We start from the raw sequence: 16,303 nt of genomic DNA on the forward strand, positions 1-16,303 counted from the left end.
CGTGACCAGTATGTCGTCCTGAAAGACCATACAGTGTGTGGTACCGACTTGAGTAGGCTCTCCATGTTTCTCTGGAAGATCGCTGCAGCCAACCGAATTCCAAACGGGCATCTATTGCAGATGAACAGTACCTTGTGCGTGTTGATGCAGGTGAGGCCCTTCGAAGACTCCTCCAGCTCCTGCATCATGTAGGCCGAAGTCAGGTCGAGCTTGGTGAACGTCTTGCCCCCTGCCAGCGTCGCAAATAGGTTGTCTGCCTTAGGTAGCGGGTATTGGTCTTGTAGCGAGAAATGATTAATAGTTACTTTATAATCGCCGCAAATCCTGACTGTGCCATCACTTTTGAATACTGGAACAATCGGGCTGGCCCACTCGCTGAATTCCACTGGGGAGATGATGCCCTCGCGTTGCAGCCTGTCCAGCTCGATTTCCACTCTCTCCCTCATCATGTGAGGTACTGCTCGCGCCTTGTGGTGAATGGGTCGTGCCTCTGGGACCAAGTGGATCCGCACCTTCAGCCCGGAAAAGTTTCCAATGCCTGGCTCAAAAAGGGAAGGAAATTTGTTATGAACCTGGGTACATGAGGCCTCATCCACATGTGATAGTGCTCGGATGTCATCCCAGTTCCAGTGGATTTTGCCCAGCCAGCTCCTTCCAAGCAGTGTGGGGCCATCGCTCGGGCAATCCAGAGTGGCAGTTCGTGCACCGTGCCCTCGTAGGTGACCTTGACCATGGCGCTGCCCAGGACAGTGATAAGCTCTTTGGTGTACGTTCTCAGTTTCGTGTGGATGGGGCTCAGGTCTGGTCTGAATGCCTTGTTGCACCACAGTCTCTCAAACATCTTTTTACTCATGATGGATTGGCTAGCGCCAGTGTCCAGTTCCATGGCTACGGGTAAGCCATTCAATTTTATGTTTCGCATTATAGGTGGACATTTCGTCGAAAATGTGTGCACCCCTTGTACTTCAGCATCTGCCTCCTCTCTCTGAGGCTCGAAATAGCTTTGATCCACCATGGACCGATCTTCCTCTGCCACGTGGTGGTTATCAGGTTTTGCAGAGCTTGTAGCTTGTTTGCAAGCTCGTTGGAGGTGCCCCATTGTTCCACAGCTCTTGCAAACATACCCTTTGACGTGGCATGAATAGGCTGAATGGAAGCCTCCACAACGCCAACAAGGTGTGAATTGCTTTGCATGCATCCTTTGTTGGGGACTCAGTCATCTGGGTCACATGAGGCCTGCTGGCAATTGCAGACTCGTGGGTTCTGCCCTGTACATTTCTGCTCGCAAACACAGTTCCTGTTAATTTATGAACATTGCTAGCACTTGTGTGCTGAGAGATTTGTTTGGTGTTATCACTGGTGGACATAAACGCCTGTGCTATCACAATGGCCTTACTGAAGTTCGGTGTCTCTACAGTCAAAAGTTTTTGTAGGATGGTCTCGAGGCCAATGCCCAGTACAAAAATGTCTCTGAGCATTTGCTCCAGGTAGCCATCAAACTCACATTGTCCTGCAAATCGCCTTAGCTCTGTGACGTAACTCGCCACTTCCTGACCTTCAGATCGCTGGCACCTGTAGACCCGATCCCTCACCATCAGCAAGCCCTCCCTCGGGTTAAGATGCTCCCGAACCAGTGTACGCAGCTCCTCTTATGACTTATCTGTGGGATTCATCGGAGCCAGAAGATTCTTCATGAGGCTGTAGGTCGGTGCCCTGCAGACTGTGAGGAGGACCGCTCTCCTTTTTGCAGCGCTTCCTTCTCTGTCCAGCTCATTGGCTACAAAGTACTGGTCTAGCCGTTCGACATAGGCTCCCCAGTCCTCACCCTCCGAGAACTTCTCCAGGATGCCCACAGTTTGCTGCATCTTTGCGTTGGATTCGTATTCTCGTCACCAGTTATTGTGTTCCTAACACAGATGAGACTGCATACAGGGAGGTTAAAGTAACAGTGACCTCAGTCTTTAATAAGACACTCCAGGGTGAGGAACAGGCCTTAGGGGCCGGCTTATATACAGTGCTCCCAAGGGATGCTGGGATCCCTTGGGACTTAAGGGGATGAGCTCCCTGGTGGCGGAACATGGGAGTGCATGCTTTACAGACACACAAGATCCAATTTGATGAACAACTTACCCTTGTGAATGTTGCGAACTGGTCATCCGCCTTGGGTAGTGGATACTGGTCCTGTAACGAGACTCGGTTGATGGTCACCTTGTAGTCTCTGCAGATTCTGACCATGCCATCGCTTTTCAACACCGGAACAATTGGGCTAGCCCACTTGTTGAACTCAACTGGCAATTTGATTCCCTCTCTTTGCAGTCTGTCCAGTTCGATCTCGACTTTCTCCCTCATCATATATGGAACCGCTCGAGCCTTGTGATGAACAGGCCATACATCAGGGACTAGATGGATCTGCACCTTGGCACCTGTGAAGTTGCCGATGCCTGGTTCAAATAGCGACGGAAATTTGCTCAACACTTGAGTGCACGGGGCGTCATTCACTGAAGATAATGCTTTGATGTCATCCCAGTTCCATCAAATCTTTCCTAACCAGCTTCTGCTGAACAGTGTTGGGCCATCGCCTGGTACAATCCACAGTGATAAATCATGCACAGCTCCATCGTACGATACCTTCACTGCCGCACTGCCAATGACGGGTATGAGCTCTTTGGTGTAAATGCACAGCTTTGTATAATATCGGGCTCAGTTTGGGCCTTTGTGCCTTGTTGCCCCACAGTTTCTCAAAAGCCTTCTGGCTCATAATTGACTGACTCACTCCCGTGTCCAACTCCATGGAAACTGGAATGCCACTTAATTTGACTTTCAGCATTATAGCAGGGCTCTTGGTGGTGAAGGTGTGTACCCCATGCACTTCTTCCTCGGCCTCGGGTTGAGTTGCCTCCCTTACTCGTTTTGTGTGATCCATTTCGGATCGACCATCTTCTGCCGACTCTGCCACGTGGTGAGTCGCAGCACGTTTGCACATTCGCTGGAGGTACCCCATTGTTTCGCAACCTTTGCACACATAGTGCTTGAATCGACATTGATGGGCTCTATGATTACCCCCGCAGCGCCAACATGGTGTTAATGGATTTGCATTCACGCCCCATGGCGGACTCTGAGTCATCCTAGGTCTTGCAGCTGCAGATGTGTAGGCCTGGCCATGCACAGTTCTGCCTGCTAACGGCGTTATTTTATGCACAGTACTTGCCGATGAGCTTCGATGCTGAGAAGATTTCGGTTTAGTGTTATCGTTCATGGACATGAAAGCTTGGGCTATCGTGATGGCCTTTTTCAGGTTTGGGGATTCGGCAGACAACAGCTTGCGAAGAATGACCTCGTGGCCGGTTCCAAGCACGAAAAAGTCCTGCTGCATTTCCCCCAAATATCCAGAAAATTCGCAAGATCCCGCAAGGCGTCTTAGGTCAGCGACATAACTCGCCACGTCCTGGCCCTTGGAGCGATGGTGCGTATAGAAGCGATACCTGGCCATTTAGATGCTCTCCTTCGACTTGAGCTGTTCCCGAACCAGCGTACACAACTCTGTATATGTCTTTTCCGTTGATTTCATTGGTGCTAGCAGATGCTTGATGAGGCTGTATGTTGTAGACCCACAAATGGTGAGAATCACCGTGCACTTGATCGCTTTATCATCTGCATCCAGCTCATTGGCCACGGAGTACTGGTCGAGATGTTCAACGAAGGCTTCCCAATTATCACCTTCTACAAGTCGCTCAAGAATACCAATGGCAGCCATAATCGCGTGAAAGTTCATGATCTGTTGCTCGTCACCAATTGTTATGTTTTGAATAACTCCACAAGACTGAGTATTGTAAACTTAACCTGATGTGACCTTAGTCTCTTTAATCAAACTCCAGAGTGCCTAAGCAGCATGGCAGACAACCTTTCACACTCGCTTGCATGAGGTGTGCAGGTGACCCTTGGGTCTCCAACAGGTGCGCCCTCTGGTGGCAAGTCTTACACACATAATGTTTATATACATAACAGCTTAATTCAAAAGGCTGCTTCAATTTCAGGGGAGTTTGGATTGACTCTGGAGTTCTTCTCAGGTGAAGTGACCATCTCAACAGACATATTTTCTGACTCTGGACTATTGGGGGTTTACTCTAGGTGTATTTTAGTGAGGAAATTATTGCTTCTGATCAATCACTATTATACTTTGATTGCAATGGGGCCAGCCATTTCTCAGCCTGCATCGATTAATACGCAGATGCTGCAGAGTGCAGATGGCTCAATGTGTTATGCACATCATTATGTGTCCAATTTAAGACGTGCAAGAATGAGGAGGAGGGCCACACCATACACACCCCGCACACAGGGAAAAGAGGTCTTACCTCGACGTGTCCGACCACACCTGCGTTCGGAGACTGCGCTTCCACAAGGTGGTGATCAATGAAATATGTGAGCTCATCAGGCCATATATGCAACCTGCCATCAGGACATCAGTGTTGGTTGAGGTCAAGGTCACTGCGGTACTGTCTTTCTACGCGGCCAGTTCCTTTCAGGCCTCCGTGGTCGAGATTTGCCCTCTGTCTCACCATGCAACCCATCACTGCATTAGACAGGTCATGGAGGCCCTGTATGCGAGAAGGATGGACTTTATCAGCTTCCCCATGATCATGGAGGCTCAGACTGACAGGGCTGGAGCATTCTGCCGCATTGCTAAGATCCCCAGAATGCAGGGAGCAATACAGTGCACTCACATCGCCATGCGGGCACCTTCGCAGGACCTGGAGCTTTTTAGTAACAGAAAAGGATTTCACTCCCTGAAGGTCCAACTAGTTGTCGACCAAAACCAGATCATAATAGCAGTGAATGCCAAATGTCCAGGCAGCTTCGATGTGCTCACATCCTGCGTGAGAGTGCTGTCTCTGACATCTTTAAGAGTCAGCCACAAGGACAATGCTGGATACTTGGTGACAACCGATATGGCCTAGCCACCTGGCTGATGAACCCCCGGCGTGACACCCACACCGAGGCCAAGAAGCGATACAACCAGAGCCACAGAGACACACACAATGTGGTCCAGAAAACAATAATTGTGCTTAAGCAGCACTTCAGATGTCTGGGCCACTCAGGAGGAGAGCTACAGTACAACCCTGAGCAAGTAGCTAAATTTGTGGTTGTGTGGTCCATGCTGCACAATCTGGCTATCAGGAGGGGCCAAGAATTGCCAGAAGGGACTGATGCTCCACCTCAGGAGAGAGAGATAGAGGACGACGAGGGACTGGACACTGACCTAGGGCCAGACAATCCGGCTGGCTATGCAACCATGCCCACGACCCCCTCCAGACTGCAGGAAAGGGCCCGTGGTGGCTACATAGCTGCAAGACTCTTACGCGAGGAGCTGATATCTGAACAATTTGCCTGAAAGAATATTGCTGTGAGTGACAACGCTGACACACTGCTGTGTGTGTGCAGCTCAGACATCAAATGGTGCCCATTACCTTGGTGCCAGTTAAAGTTTACGTTGATTGAAGTTAAGTTTTATTTAACCCTTTCATATTAAGGAATCACCAGTGTGTAACGGTCCAGCTATCTGAGACAATGCGCAACAAGGTTATGTTCAATAAAAATGTTTTTATACCAACATTGGACTGAAATCGGAAGTATCACAGGCAAAAACACCCAACCCCCGCCCATACCCCAATTTTTCCACCATTGACATCAATAAAATGTTCAACATGTCCAGCAACACAGAATACAAAGGCAAAGCAGGAGGGTGGTCCCCTCCCCCCATACATTACAACAAATTGCATACACCCAGATGGAGATATAACACAGCCATCACCTGCGGACATGCACCTCACTTTCCTTTCCCCCTCTCCTCCTTCTCCCCACCTTTACCCCTTCCCCTCCACGCTGCCTGGCCAAAGAGCTCCTCAGGTGGTGCCTCATTGGGGGATGAAGGCAGAAGCGGTGGTTGCACGGGTACGGGAATGGAGGGGTGCCGAGGGGGCAACATTCTCTGATGCAGAAGCAGGATCTTCGTCCTGCCTCTCATCTGTCATTCGTAGTGGTGGTGCGGGAACTAGGGGAGGAGTGCCATGCTCTGGGACCACTGGGAGGCCTGTGGCAGCATATTCCTGGCTATCGCCTCCAGGGCCACCGCCATCCGCGGAACGTACTCAGTCATGGTGGCCAGCTGTCAGGATATGCCCCCCATGCTTCGAGGAGCTGGTCACCAATGTCTACAGTCCTCCTGGTCAACTGTACCATGTCCCCGCTCTCATGTGGCGCTTGTGGAACAGACCTGCCGCGTCCACGAAACCTCCGAGGGGTCGGTGCCATCCTGGGGACAAATGGGGTGCCCTGTGGTGACGTGCTTGGGCCTGGTACCTCCAGAGTGGAGGCGGGAATGACCGGAGGAGCATGAGATGGCTTTGGGATGGAATGGCTTCTGGAGCATGGCAATCCAGGTTTCTCGAAGTCGGCGCTCTCATCTGTAGAGAACAGACCCAGTGGATTGATGGGCGAGAATCGGAGCTCCTCAGCAGATGTAGGATCGTCCGCCGAGTCCGGCCCCGTGCCCTCACCTTCCGGCCTCTGTGGTCTTGCCAGGGGCCGCGCTGCTGGCTGAGCTGCAAAACACAAATGAGCTTATTAGAGAAGAAGGGAGTGCTAGGGTCAAAAGGTGATTCCAGCGCTACACACAGCATATGCACAACAAAAGCACCACCGCTATCAAAATCATCACTGACATCACATTTCATGACCATCAACACATTTGCATTGCAATGATTTTCATTAGGCCAGCATTATTTCTAGGACAATTTTAGAAATCATCTATCATATATGATTGTTCGGATATGAGTGGGTGTGGCAACTATTGACTTTACATCACACAATGGTGTCAACTTTACTCACATCGCTTCACTTCAGGGTCTGCAGATGCTTCTGTGGCTGGCTGGATGTGCTTGCCCACGAGTGTGAGCACCCGCAACTCCATCTTAGTGATGTCACTGGGGACTGGTGGCCCCTCACCCGTTCGACTCTGCATGGACCTCATCATCAATAGCTTCTGTAAAAGGTGACAGGACGACATGGCATGAGATCATTGTGTAATGTCATTGCTAGGTACGGTCAGAGAGACTGATACAACACATAACCGACAGATGTAATCATGATTATTATGATAATTATCATTCTTTACCTAAAGACGTACACCGTGACCGCAGGCTTTGACTACAACATTTCTGGTACAAGTGAAAGACCTCACATCTGCTGATAGTCACTCATGACTGTTACAAATCAAATTATATAAATACATAAGTACATGTAAATAAATGTAATACTTACTCTTGCGGATCCCACAAGGTCGTTCCATCATTTGCGGCATTAGTTGCCCTCACGCACTTTGTTGGTCGCTGACAAGATCACCTCTGCTATCTCGGTCCATATCTTCTGGTAGGCCTTTGGAGTGGGCTTCCCACGCCCTCCCTGTGTCAAATCACCCCAGCGTAACTCGACCTCCTGCAGGAGGGAGGCATTTGCCTCGTCCGAGAAACTCCTGGCTCTTTTGCGCCCTCCAATGTGTTCCTCTCCCAGCTCACTGCTCTCGCCAGCGTCAGTCTCCACAGCGTGCTGTGTCACCACCTCCTCTTCCTCCATTATAGGCCAAATTTAGTAAAATATGTGACTGGTAACAGCTAATTTTTGTTTCCCTATTTGTTCTAAACTCTCCCTCCTTCCTCCCAAAGCAGCCACACCACACCAACACACACCTTCAGTCCCTCTCAGCTCCCTCTCTCTCTGTCTCCTTTTCTGCGCATGTCATGCTGACCCTTGACCTTCTGAATCGTGGGAATCGAGCGTTGCCATGCCGTTGCTAAGGACGGCCACACTTTATGGCAGAAGGTCAGAGAAATTTAACGCTGCCACCCATTTCATATCGCTCGCGGGAACGCCCAATTTAAAAAATGGAGACTAGGTGCTTTGACAAAGGGCGAGAAGCCAGCGATATGCCAGTCATATGAGGAGAGACTGGATCAACTGGGCCTTTATTCACTGGAGTTTAGAAGGATGAGAGGGGATCTCATAGAAACATATAAGATTCTGACGGGACTGGATGGGGACGTCCAGAACCAGGGGACATAGTCTTAGGATAAGGGGTAGGCCATTTAGGACTGAGATGAGGAGAAACTTCTTCAGTCAGAGAGTTGTTAACCTGTGGAATTCCCTGCCGCAGAGAGTAGTTATTGCCAGTTCATTGGATATATTCAAGAGGGAGTTAGATGTGGCTCTTACGGCTAAGGGGATCAAGGGGTATGGAGAGAAAGCAGAAAAGTGGTACTGAGGGAATGATCAGCCATGGTCTTATTGAATGGTGGTGCAGGCTCGAAGGGCTGAATAGCCTACTCCTGCACCTATTTTCTATGTTTCTATGATCATGAAAGCCCATTTTTACCTCCCACACCGGAAATAACGCCCATTTTTGGGCGATCTGAACAAAATTGTAAAATCTAGCCCGAGCGCTTTTAAAGTTAAAAATAAAGTTATTCACCCACTATCTCCAACATTGGCAGGACCACCTGTTTGGATTATTAGACATTTTTAATGTTGTGTATTTTTATTTTAAAAAATAAGGAAAACTGGACCGTAATAATAAAAGCAAGCATTTCAGTGATGACCTTCATATTAAAACACCCTAATTAGAATAATTAAAGCATGCAGCTTATTTAAATATGGAACAGTTCATTAAGTTTTGTAGCATCAAGTAATACAATTTTGTATGCAGTTGTTCTTGCCAGTGTATTTTGGGAGCTGGGACAACAATCGAATAAGGAATTTCAGCAAGAACAACAAATGACAAATAGAAAACATACTATAAGACAAGTAGAAACATTATAATTTAACTAATAAAATAAACAATTCTCTACCTTTTCTCCTTTTGGTCCAGAATGGCCCTAGAAAATGAAATTATGAAAGATTGTTTGTAATTAATGCACACTATGCAATTCATCATTCATCACTGCTTTTTAATTTCCTTTTGAACATTTTATGGTGAATATTCAGGCACGTCAATATGAGGGATATCAGTACTGAGAAATAAAATACATTTTCCACTTTTGCCACCCAGTATCAACAGCAAGTGTTCTCAAAAACAACAACAACTTTCTTTTCTTAGGTACATCATTGTTCGGTGCAGAGTAACGTTTCTGCCATCTGCTCCAACAATGGGCTTTAGCCCTGTCCTTGAAGAGTATTCCTTAATTTATTAGTTTTCATTTTTCTACAGCATCCTTATGGACTTTGAGTGAGATTCCAATCCAGAGCTACTTTGGGATAATGCACCATGGTCACAGTCATATAAGATTCATGACTTTGGCCAGAGCAGTCTCAATGCTACAAGCAGAGTGCATCCAAACTAAAGGGATTCAAACAGGGAGTTCTGGGAGAGGTGGGCATGGAGCGAGGTGGCATTGCCAAGTTCCTTTTTATATTTGTTCTCAATCGGCGCGATGCTGGAAGATCTCATTTATTAATGATTCCTAGTTGCCTTTAGTAGATGGCCTCCTTCTGGAACTACTGCAGTACATGTGGTGATGGTGGTTTGAGGAACTTCAGAGTATAAACAGAGGTTAAAGATGGGCTAGTATTTGGGGACGATGTATTGGTTCTTTGAGGAGGAGGTAATGATGACCATTTTGAAAAGGGAGAGTGAGAGTGCCTCAGTAAAGACAGCCATTAACAATGTCAGCTAGCATGGAGGCCAGGAGTCAAACACAGCTTTTCCATTAAAAATCAAGCCAGACACATTTGGCACAAACCCTTCACGGAAGACAGGGAAATTGAGAATGGAGGGAGAATAGTAATATTGATAAAATACACAATACAGCGGTAGAAATCAGGGATCTCAGTAAGGGTGATCAAGCATTGGAAATAATATGGTTAGAGTTAAGGAACAGGGAAAGATGCAACGCTCCAGGAGGAGTTATCTACATTCCTCCTGATAATACTGTATAAACACAGAGATCAGGAAAGCATGTATCAAATAAAATGTGGTTATAATGGGAGATTGTAGTTTTCACATGGACTGAAAGAAGCAAAAAGACAAATCATTTCTAGAATGGATTCAGGACAGTTTTCAACAACAACAACAACAATAAGGGCCCAAGTTTCCACACGATAAAAAACGGGGCTGGGCGCCCGTTTTTCGCGCCTAAAACGGCGCCTAAAAAAAAAAAAATCGCGATTCTGGAGCGTTCTGCAGCTCCTTGTCTGCCTGGCGCGGCGCCCAGGGGGGCGGAGCCTACACTCGCGCCGATTTTGTAAGTGGGAGGGGGCGGTTACTATTTAAATTAGTTTTTTTCCTGCCGGCAACGCTGCGCGTGCGCGTTGGAGCGTTCGCGCATGCTCAGTGTGAAAAAAACATTGGCACGCGGCCATTTTTGTAGTTCTTTGTAGCTGTTTAATTTTTGAACATTTTTTAATAAAAGCACATTGTCATCAGCACATCAGCACTGAGGCTTCCTGCAGCCTTCTCACTGTCTCCTTCCCCCCCCCTCCCCCGCGGGAAGAACGGGCGCCTCCTACGCCCCCCGCGGGAAAGAACAGCCGCCTCCTCTCCCCTCCCCACCCCCCCGCGGGAAAGAACGGGTGCCTCCTCTCCCCTCCCCCCCGCGGGAAAAACGGGCGCCTCCTTCCCCCCCCCCCCGCGGGAGGAACGGGCGCCTCCCCCCCCTCCACGGGAAGAACGGGCGCCTCCTCCCCCCCCGGCGGGAAGAACGGGCGCCTCCTCCCCCCCCTCCCCCGCGGGAAGAACGGGCGCCTCCTCCCCCCCGGGAAGAACGAGCGCCTCCTCCCCCCCTCTCCCGCGGGAGGAACGGGCGCCTCCCCCCCCCCCGCGGGAAAGAACGGGCGCCTCCTCCGCGGGAAGACCGGGTGCCTCCTCCCCCCACTCCCCCGCGGGAGGAACGGGCGCCTCCCCCCCCCGCGGGAAAGAACGGGCGCCTCCCCCCCCCCGCGGGAAGAACGGGCGCCTCCTCCCCCGCCGCGGGAAGAACGGGCGCCTCCTCCCCCCCCCCCGCGGGAAGAACAGGTGCCTCCTCCCCCCCCCGCGGGAAGAACGGTCGCCTCCTCCCACCCCTCCCCCGCGGGAAGAACGAGCGCCTCCCCCCCTTGCCCCGCGGGAAGAACGAGCGCCTCCTCCCCCCCCCGCAGGAAGAACGAGCGCCTCCTCCCCCCCCGCGGGAAGAACGGGTGCCTCCCCGCCCCCCCCGCGGGAAGAACAGGCGCCTCCCCCCCCCGCGGGAAGAACGAGCGCCTCCTCCCCCCCCCGCGAGAAGAACGGGCGCCTCCCCCCCCCCCGCGGGAAGAACGGGCGCCTCCTCCCACCCCTCCCCCGCGGGAAGAACGGGCGCCTCCTCCTCCCCCCCCCGCGGGAAGAATGGGCGCCTCCTCCCCCCCCGCGGGAAGAACGGGTGCCTCCCCGCCCCCCCCCGCGGGAAGAACGAGCGCCTCCCCCCCCCCCGCGGGAAGAACGGGCGCCTCCCCCCCCCCCGTGGGAAGAACGGGCGCCTCCTCCCACCCCTCCCCCGCGGGAAGAACGAGCGCCTCCTCCCCCGCAGGAAGAACGAGCGCCTCCTCCCCCCCCCGCGCAGGAAGAACGAGCGCCTCCTCCCCCCCCCCGCGGGAAGAACGAGCGCCTCCTCCCCCCCCCCGCGGGAAGAACGAGCGCCTCCTCCCCCTCCCCCGCGGGAAGAACGGGCGCCTCCTCCCCCTCCCCGCGGGAAGAACGGGCGCCTCCTCCCCCCCCCCGCAGGAAGAACGGGCGCTTCCTCCCCCCCCCCGCGGGAAGAACGGGCGCCTCCCCGCCCCCCCCGCGGGAAGAACAGGCGCCTCCTCCCCCCCCGCGGGAAGAACGGGCGCCTCCTCCCCCCCCACGCGGGAAGAACGGGCGCCTCCTCCCCCCCCACGCGGGAAGAACGGGCGCCTCCCCCCCCCCCCCCGCGGGAAAGAACGGGCGCCTCCTCCCAACCCCCCCCGTGGGAAAGAACGGACGCCTCCTCCCCCCCCCCCGCGGGAAGAATGGGCGCCTCCTCCCCCCCCCGCGGGAAGACCGGGTGCCTCCTCCCCCCCCCCCCCCGCGGGAAAGAACAGGCGCCTCACCCCCGCGGGAAGAACGGGCGCCTCAGGCTGACTGCAGCATTCTCTGTGCCTTCACACAGGTAGGAAGATGGTTTATTTAATCTTTTCTTTGTTTATAAATGTTTATTCAGGTTGGATTTATTTGTATAATATTTGTAGAAGTATAAATAAGGATTTATTGTAGAATTTAATGACTTCCCTTCCCCCCCTCCCTTCCCCCCCCCCCCACCTCGTTCTGGACGCCTAATTTGTAACCTGCGCCTGATTTTTTAATGTGTAGAACAGGTTTTTTCAGTTCTACAAAAATCTTCACTTGCTCCATTCTAACTTAGTTTGGAGTACGTTTTCACTGTGGAAACTTTGAAATCAGGCGTCAGTGGCCGGACACGCCCCCTTTTGAAGAAAAAATTCTGTTCCAAAGTAGAACTGTTCTACCTGACTAGAACTGCAGAAAAAAATATGTGGAGAATTGCGATTTCTAAGCTGGTCCGTTCTCCACCAGTTGCTCCTAAAAATCAGGTGCAAATCATGTGGAAACTTGGGGCCCTAAGTGTTTATATGCCATCTTTAACATAGTAAAATGTTCCAATGCGCTTCACAGGAGTATTACAAGACAAAATATTTGTCACATAAGGAAAAATTAGATGAACAAAAGCTTGGTCAAAGAGATAGGTTTTAAAGAGTGCCTTAAAGGAGGAAAGAGAGATAGAGAGCTGGAGAGCTTGGGGCCGAGGCAACAAAAGGCACGGCCACCTATGGTTGAGCAATTAAAACTGAAGGATGCACAAGAGGGCAGAATTTGAGGAGCGCAGATATCTCAGGGGGTTGTGAGGCTGAAGGAGATTACAGAGACAAGGAGGGGCGAGGCCATGGAGGGATTTGAAAATAAGGATGAGAATTTTGAAATCGAGGCGTTGCTTAACCGGGACCCAATGTAGGTCAGCGAGCACAGGGGTGATGGGCGAACGGGACTTGGTGAGAGTTAGTACATGGGCAGCTTAGTTTTGTATGACTAAGTTTACGTAGGGTAGAATGTGGTAGTCCAGTCAGGAGTGTGTTGGCATAGTCAAACCTAGAGGGAACAAAGTCATGGATGAGGGTTTCTGCAGCGAATGAGCTGAAGCAAGGGCGGAGACGGGCGATGTTACGGAGGTGGAAATAGGCGGTCTTAGTTATGCTGCAGATTTGTGGTTGGCAGCTCATTTCAGGGTCAAATATGACACCAAGGTTATGAACAGTGTGGTTCAGGCTCAGACAGATGTTAGGGAGAGGAATGGAGTCGGTGGCTAGGGAATGAAGTTTGTGGCGGGGCCAAAAAAGAATAGCTTCGGTCTTCCCAATATTTAATTGGAAAACATTTCTGCTCATCAAGAACTGGCTGTCGGACAAGCAGTTTGACAATTTAGAGACCGTGGAGGGGTCGAGAGAAGTGGTGGTGAGGTAGAGCTGGGTGTCATCAGTGTACATGTGGAAACTGACGCTGGGTTTTCGGACGATGTCATCAAGAGGCAGCATGTTGATGAGAAATAGGAAGGGGCCAAGGCTAGATCCTTGGAGAACACCAGAGGTAACGATGCGGGAGCAAGAAGAGAAGTCATTGCAGGTGATTCTCTGGCTACGATGAGATAAACAAGAATGGAACCAGGCGAGTGCAGTCCCACCCAGCTGGACGACGGTGGAGAGCGTTGGAGGAGGAGGAAGTGGTCAACCATGTCAAAAGCTGCAGACAATTGAAGAAGGATGAGGAGGGATAGTTTACCTTTGTCACAGTCACAAAGGATGTTATTTGTGATTTTGATGAGAGCCGTTTCGATACTGTGGCAGGGCGGGAACTTTATTGGGTGGATTCAAACATGGAGTTGCGGAAAGATGGGCACGGATTTGTGAGGCGACAACACGTTCAAGGACTTTGGAGAGGAAAGGGAGATTGGAGATATTAGTTTGCCAGGACGAAGGGGGGGTCAAGGGCTTTTTTTTTGAGGAGAGGGATGATGACAGCAGATTTGAGGGAGAGAGGGGCAGTTTTCTGGAATAATGGGCCCTATTTTTGCCACCAATCTGTGCTGTTTTTTTGGCGTCTGCTGTGTTTTTTGGAGCAGACTAAAATCTGCAAGTTTTGCCAAGGTTTCTGCGCCATCCTAAACTACTTACGGACGATTTATTTAGTTCCTGATTTTTTGAGGTCACTGGGGGTGCCGACTACTGGCAGCACCATTTCTGGCCATTCAAGCGAGTTTGGCCAATTAGGAATTTTTTCAAAAACTGCACAGTACACCATTCTGAAAAACCTTACCTGCACTTAAGAAAATCGCAGAGAGTAGACGCCATTGTTTTAGCGGAGCTGAAGACACGGCACCTGGGGCGGGGGCGGTGGGGGGGGGGGGGGCTTTCGGCCCGGCTTAGCAACAGGAATATTCATTTAACACCTCATTCTCCAAGACACTACTTCCTGGAGAGCAAATACTTATCCCTTTTGAGAACTGCAATGTTTCTTAGTAGCATTACAATATGCTCAGTATATTACTGCTGGTTACACAGCACATTGGAGGACTGGAGTATCTTTGAGTTTATATGAAATACAGTCAATTGTACGCTTTTTAACCTTTCCAATCTGGCTTAGACCAGAGCAAGCTAAACCCATACAGGATTCTTGTTTTGCGGGCAGTTGGCTGGACTATAATTGCAATGAGATTAACCGCCTTCTGTGCTCTACAATGTAAAATGATAAATGATCATTTAAACAATGAAGCATTCAGAACATGTACTCTTAAGTTTCTTCAACTCTTACACAATTTGAATGATTAAAAACCAGCTTCAGCTGTAATGGACAGATTTGCCCTGGAATTTGGACTTCAGAAGCAGAGGTCAAACTGATGAGTCTATTGAATTTAATGGATGGGTTTCACTTTGCAGCTTCAGCCTTTCAGTGTGTCCCTCGTTACCGTGGCAACCTCAGTTTTTCAGCGCAGACCTTAAGCTCCACCCACAGAGCTAAAGGACAATCTCCGCCGCTCCAAATGAAAGTTTATTCTGGTGAAACTTGCAACATTTTTTTTGCCGCAGCCGGACAATAAAAAAATCGGATGTATTTCTACGCAACTGCGCCAAATATCGGCCATGTGGAAAATTGGCCCCAATATGTTTTGGAACTGACAATAGAAGAAACCATACTAGATTTGGTGATGAACAATGAACAAGAACTGGTTAATAATCTGACAGTAAAGGGACATCTTGCAAATAGTGACCATAATATGATGAAATTAGATAGTAGATTTAAGTGGTCGCAGGAAGAGTCACAAGCCAGTTTTTAATTTAAGTAAGGCAAACTTCAAAAAGGATGAGAAATGAATTGACCACAGTAAACTGGGTTAAACTATTAACGGGCAAACCTACAGTGGGAACTATTTAAATAAGTATTTGGTATGATACAAACCCAGTACAGAAATAATTTTAATTTATATAGCACCTTTCTTGACCTCAGGACATCCCAAAACACTTTACAGCCAATGAAGTACTTTTAAAGATTAGTCACTGTTGTAATGTAGGAAACGTGGCAGCCAAAAGGAGACGAGAAGCTGTTGAGGAACAAGAAAATGTAGATTTCCAGGTACACAAATCACTAAAAGCTAGTGCACAGATACAAAAAGTAGTGAAAAAGACTCATGGAATATTGCTCCATTTCTCAAAGGGGTTGGAGAGCAAAAGTGAGGAAGCGATGCTTTAGTTGTATAGAGCCTTGGTCAGATCACATCTGGAGTACTGCATTCAGTTTTGGGCACCAAACCTTAGGAAATATATGTTGGTCTTGAATTATACCAGGGCTAAAAGGGTGAAATTATGAGGACAGGTTGCTTGACCTTGGCTGGTATTCCCTTGAGTTTAGAATGTTGAGGGGTGCTCTAGTCAAGGACTTTAAATTGATAAAGGGATTTGATTGGGTTGATAGAGAAAATATATTATTTAGTGAGGGAATCCAGAACAAGGGGGCATAATCTTAAAATTAGAGCTAGGTCATTGAGGAGTGCAATTAGGAGGGTAATGCAAATCTGGAAAACTCTCCTCATAAGGCTATACATGCTGGGTCAATTGAAATTTCCAAGACTGAGATTGCTAGACTCTTGTTAAGGGTAGCCTGGGATATGGAGCAAAGGCGGTGAAATGGAGCTGAGGTACAGATCATCAAAAATCAACTGAA

At 49.7% G+C, this 16,303-nt stretch overlaps 1 protein-coding gene across 1 annotated transcript in view; it reads right to left on the reverse strand.

The window, feature by feature from the left end:
* The window catches only part of LOC139262451 (collagen alpha-1(XXIII) chain-like), a 354,416-nt gene that overhangs the window by 137,368 nt on the left and 200,745 nt on the right, over window positions 1-16,303 (reverse strand). Inside the window, exon 7 of the mRNA XM_070877639.1 lies at window positions 8,898-8,924. Coding sequence (XP_070733740.1) covers window positions 8,898-8,924 — 27 coding nt within the window. The remainder of the gene's footprint in view (window positions 1-8,897; window positions 8,925-16,303) is intronic.

The sequence above is a fragment of the Pristiophorus japonicus genome, chromosome 4, assembly GCF_044704955.1.
Source record: "Pristiophorus japonicus isolate sPriJap1 chromosome 4, sPriJap1.hap1, whole genome shotgun sequence".
Taxonomy (NCBI): domain Eukaryota; kingdom Metazoa; phylum Chordata; class Chondrichthyes; family Pristiophoridae; genus Pristiophorus; species Pristiophorus japonicus.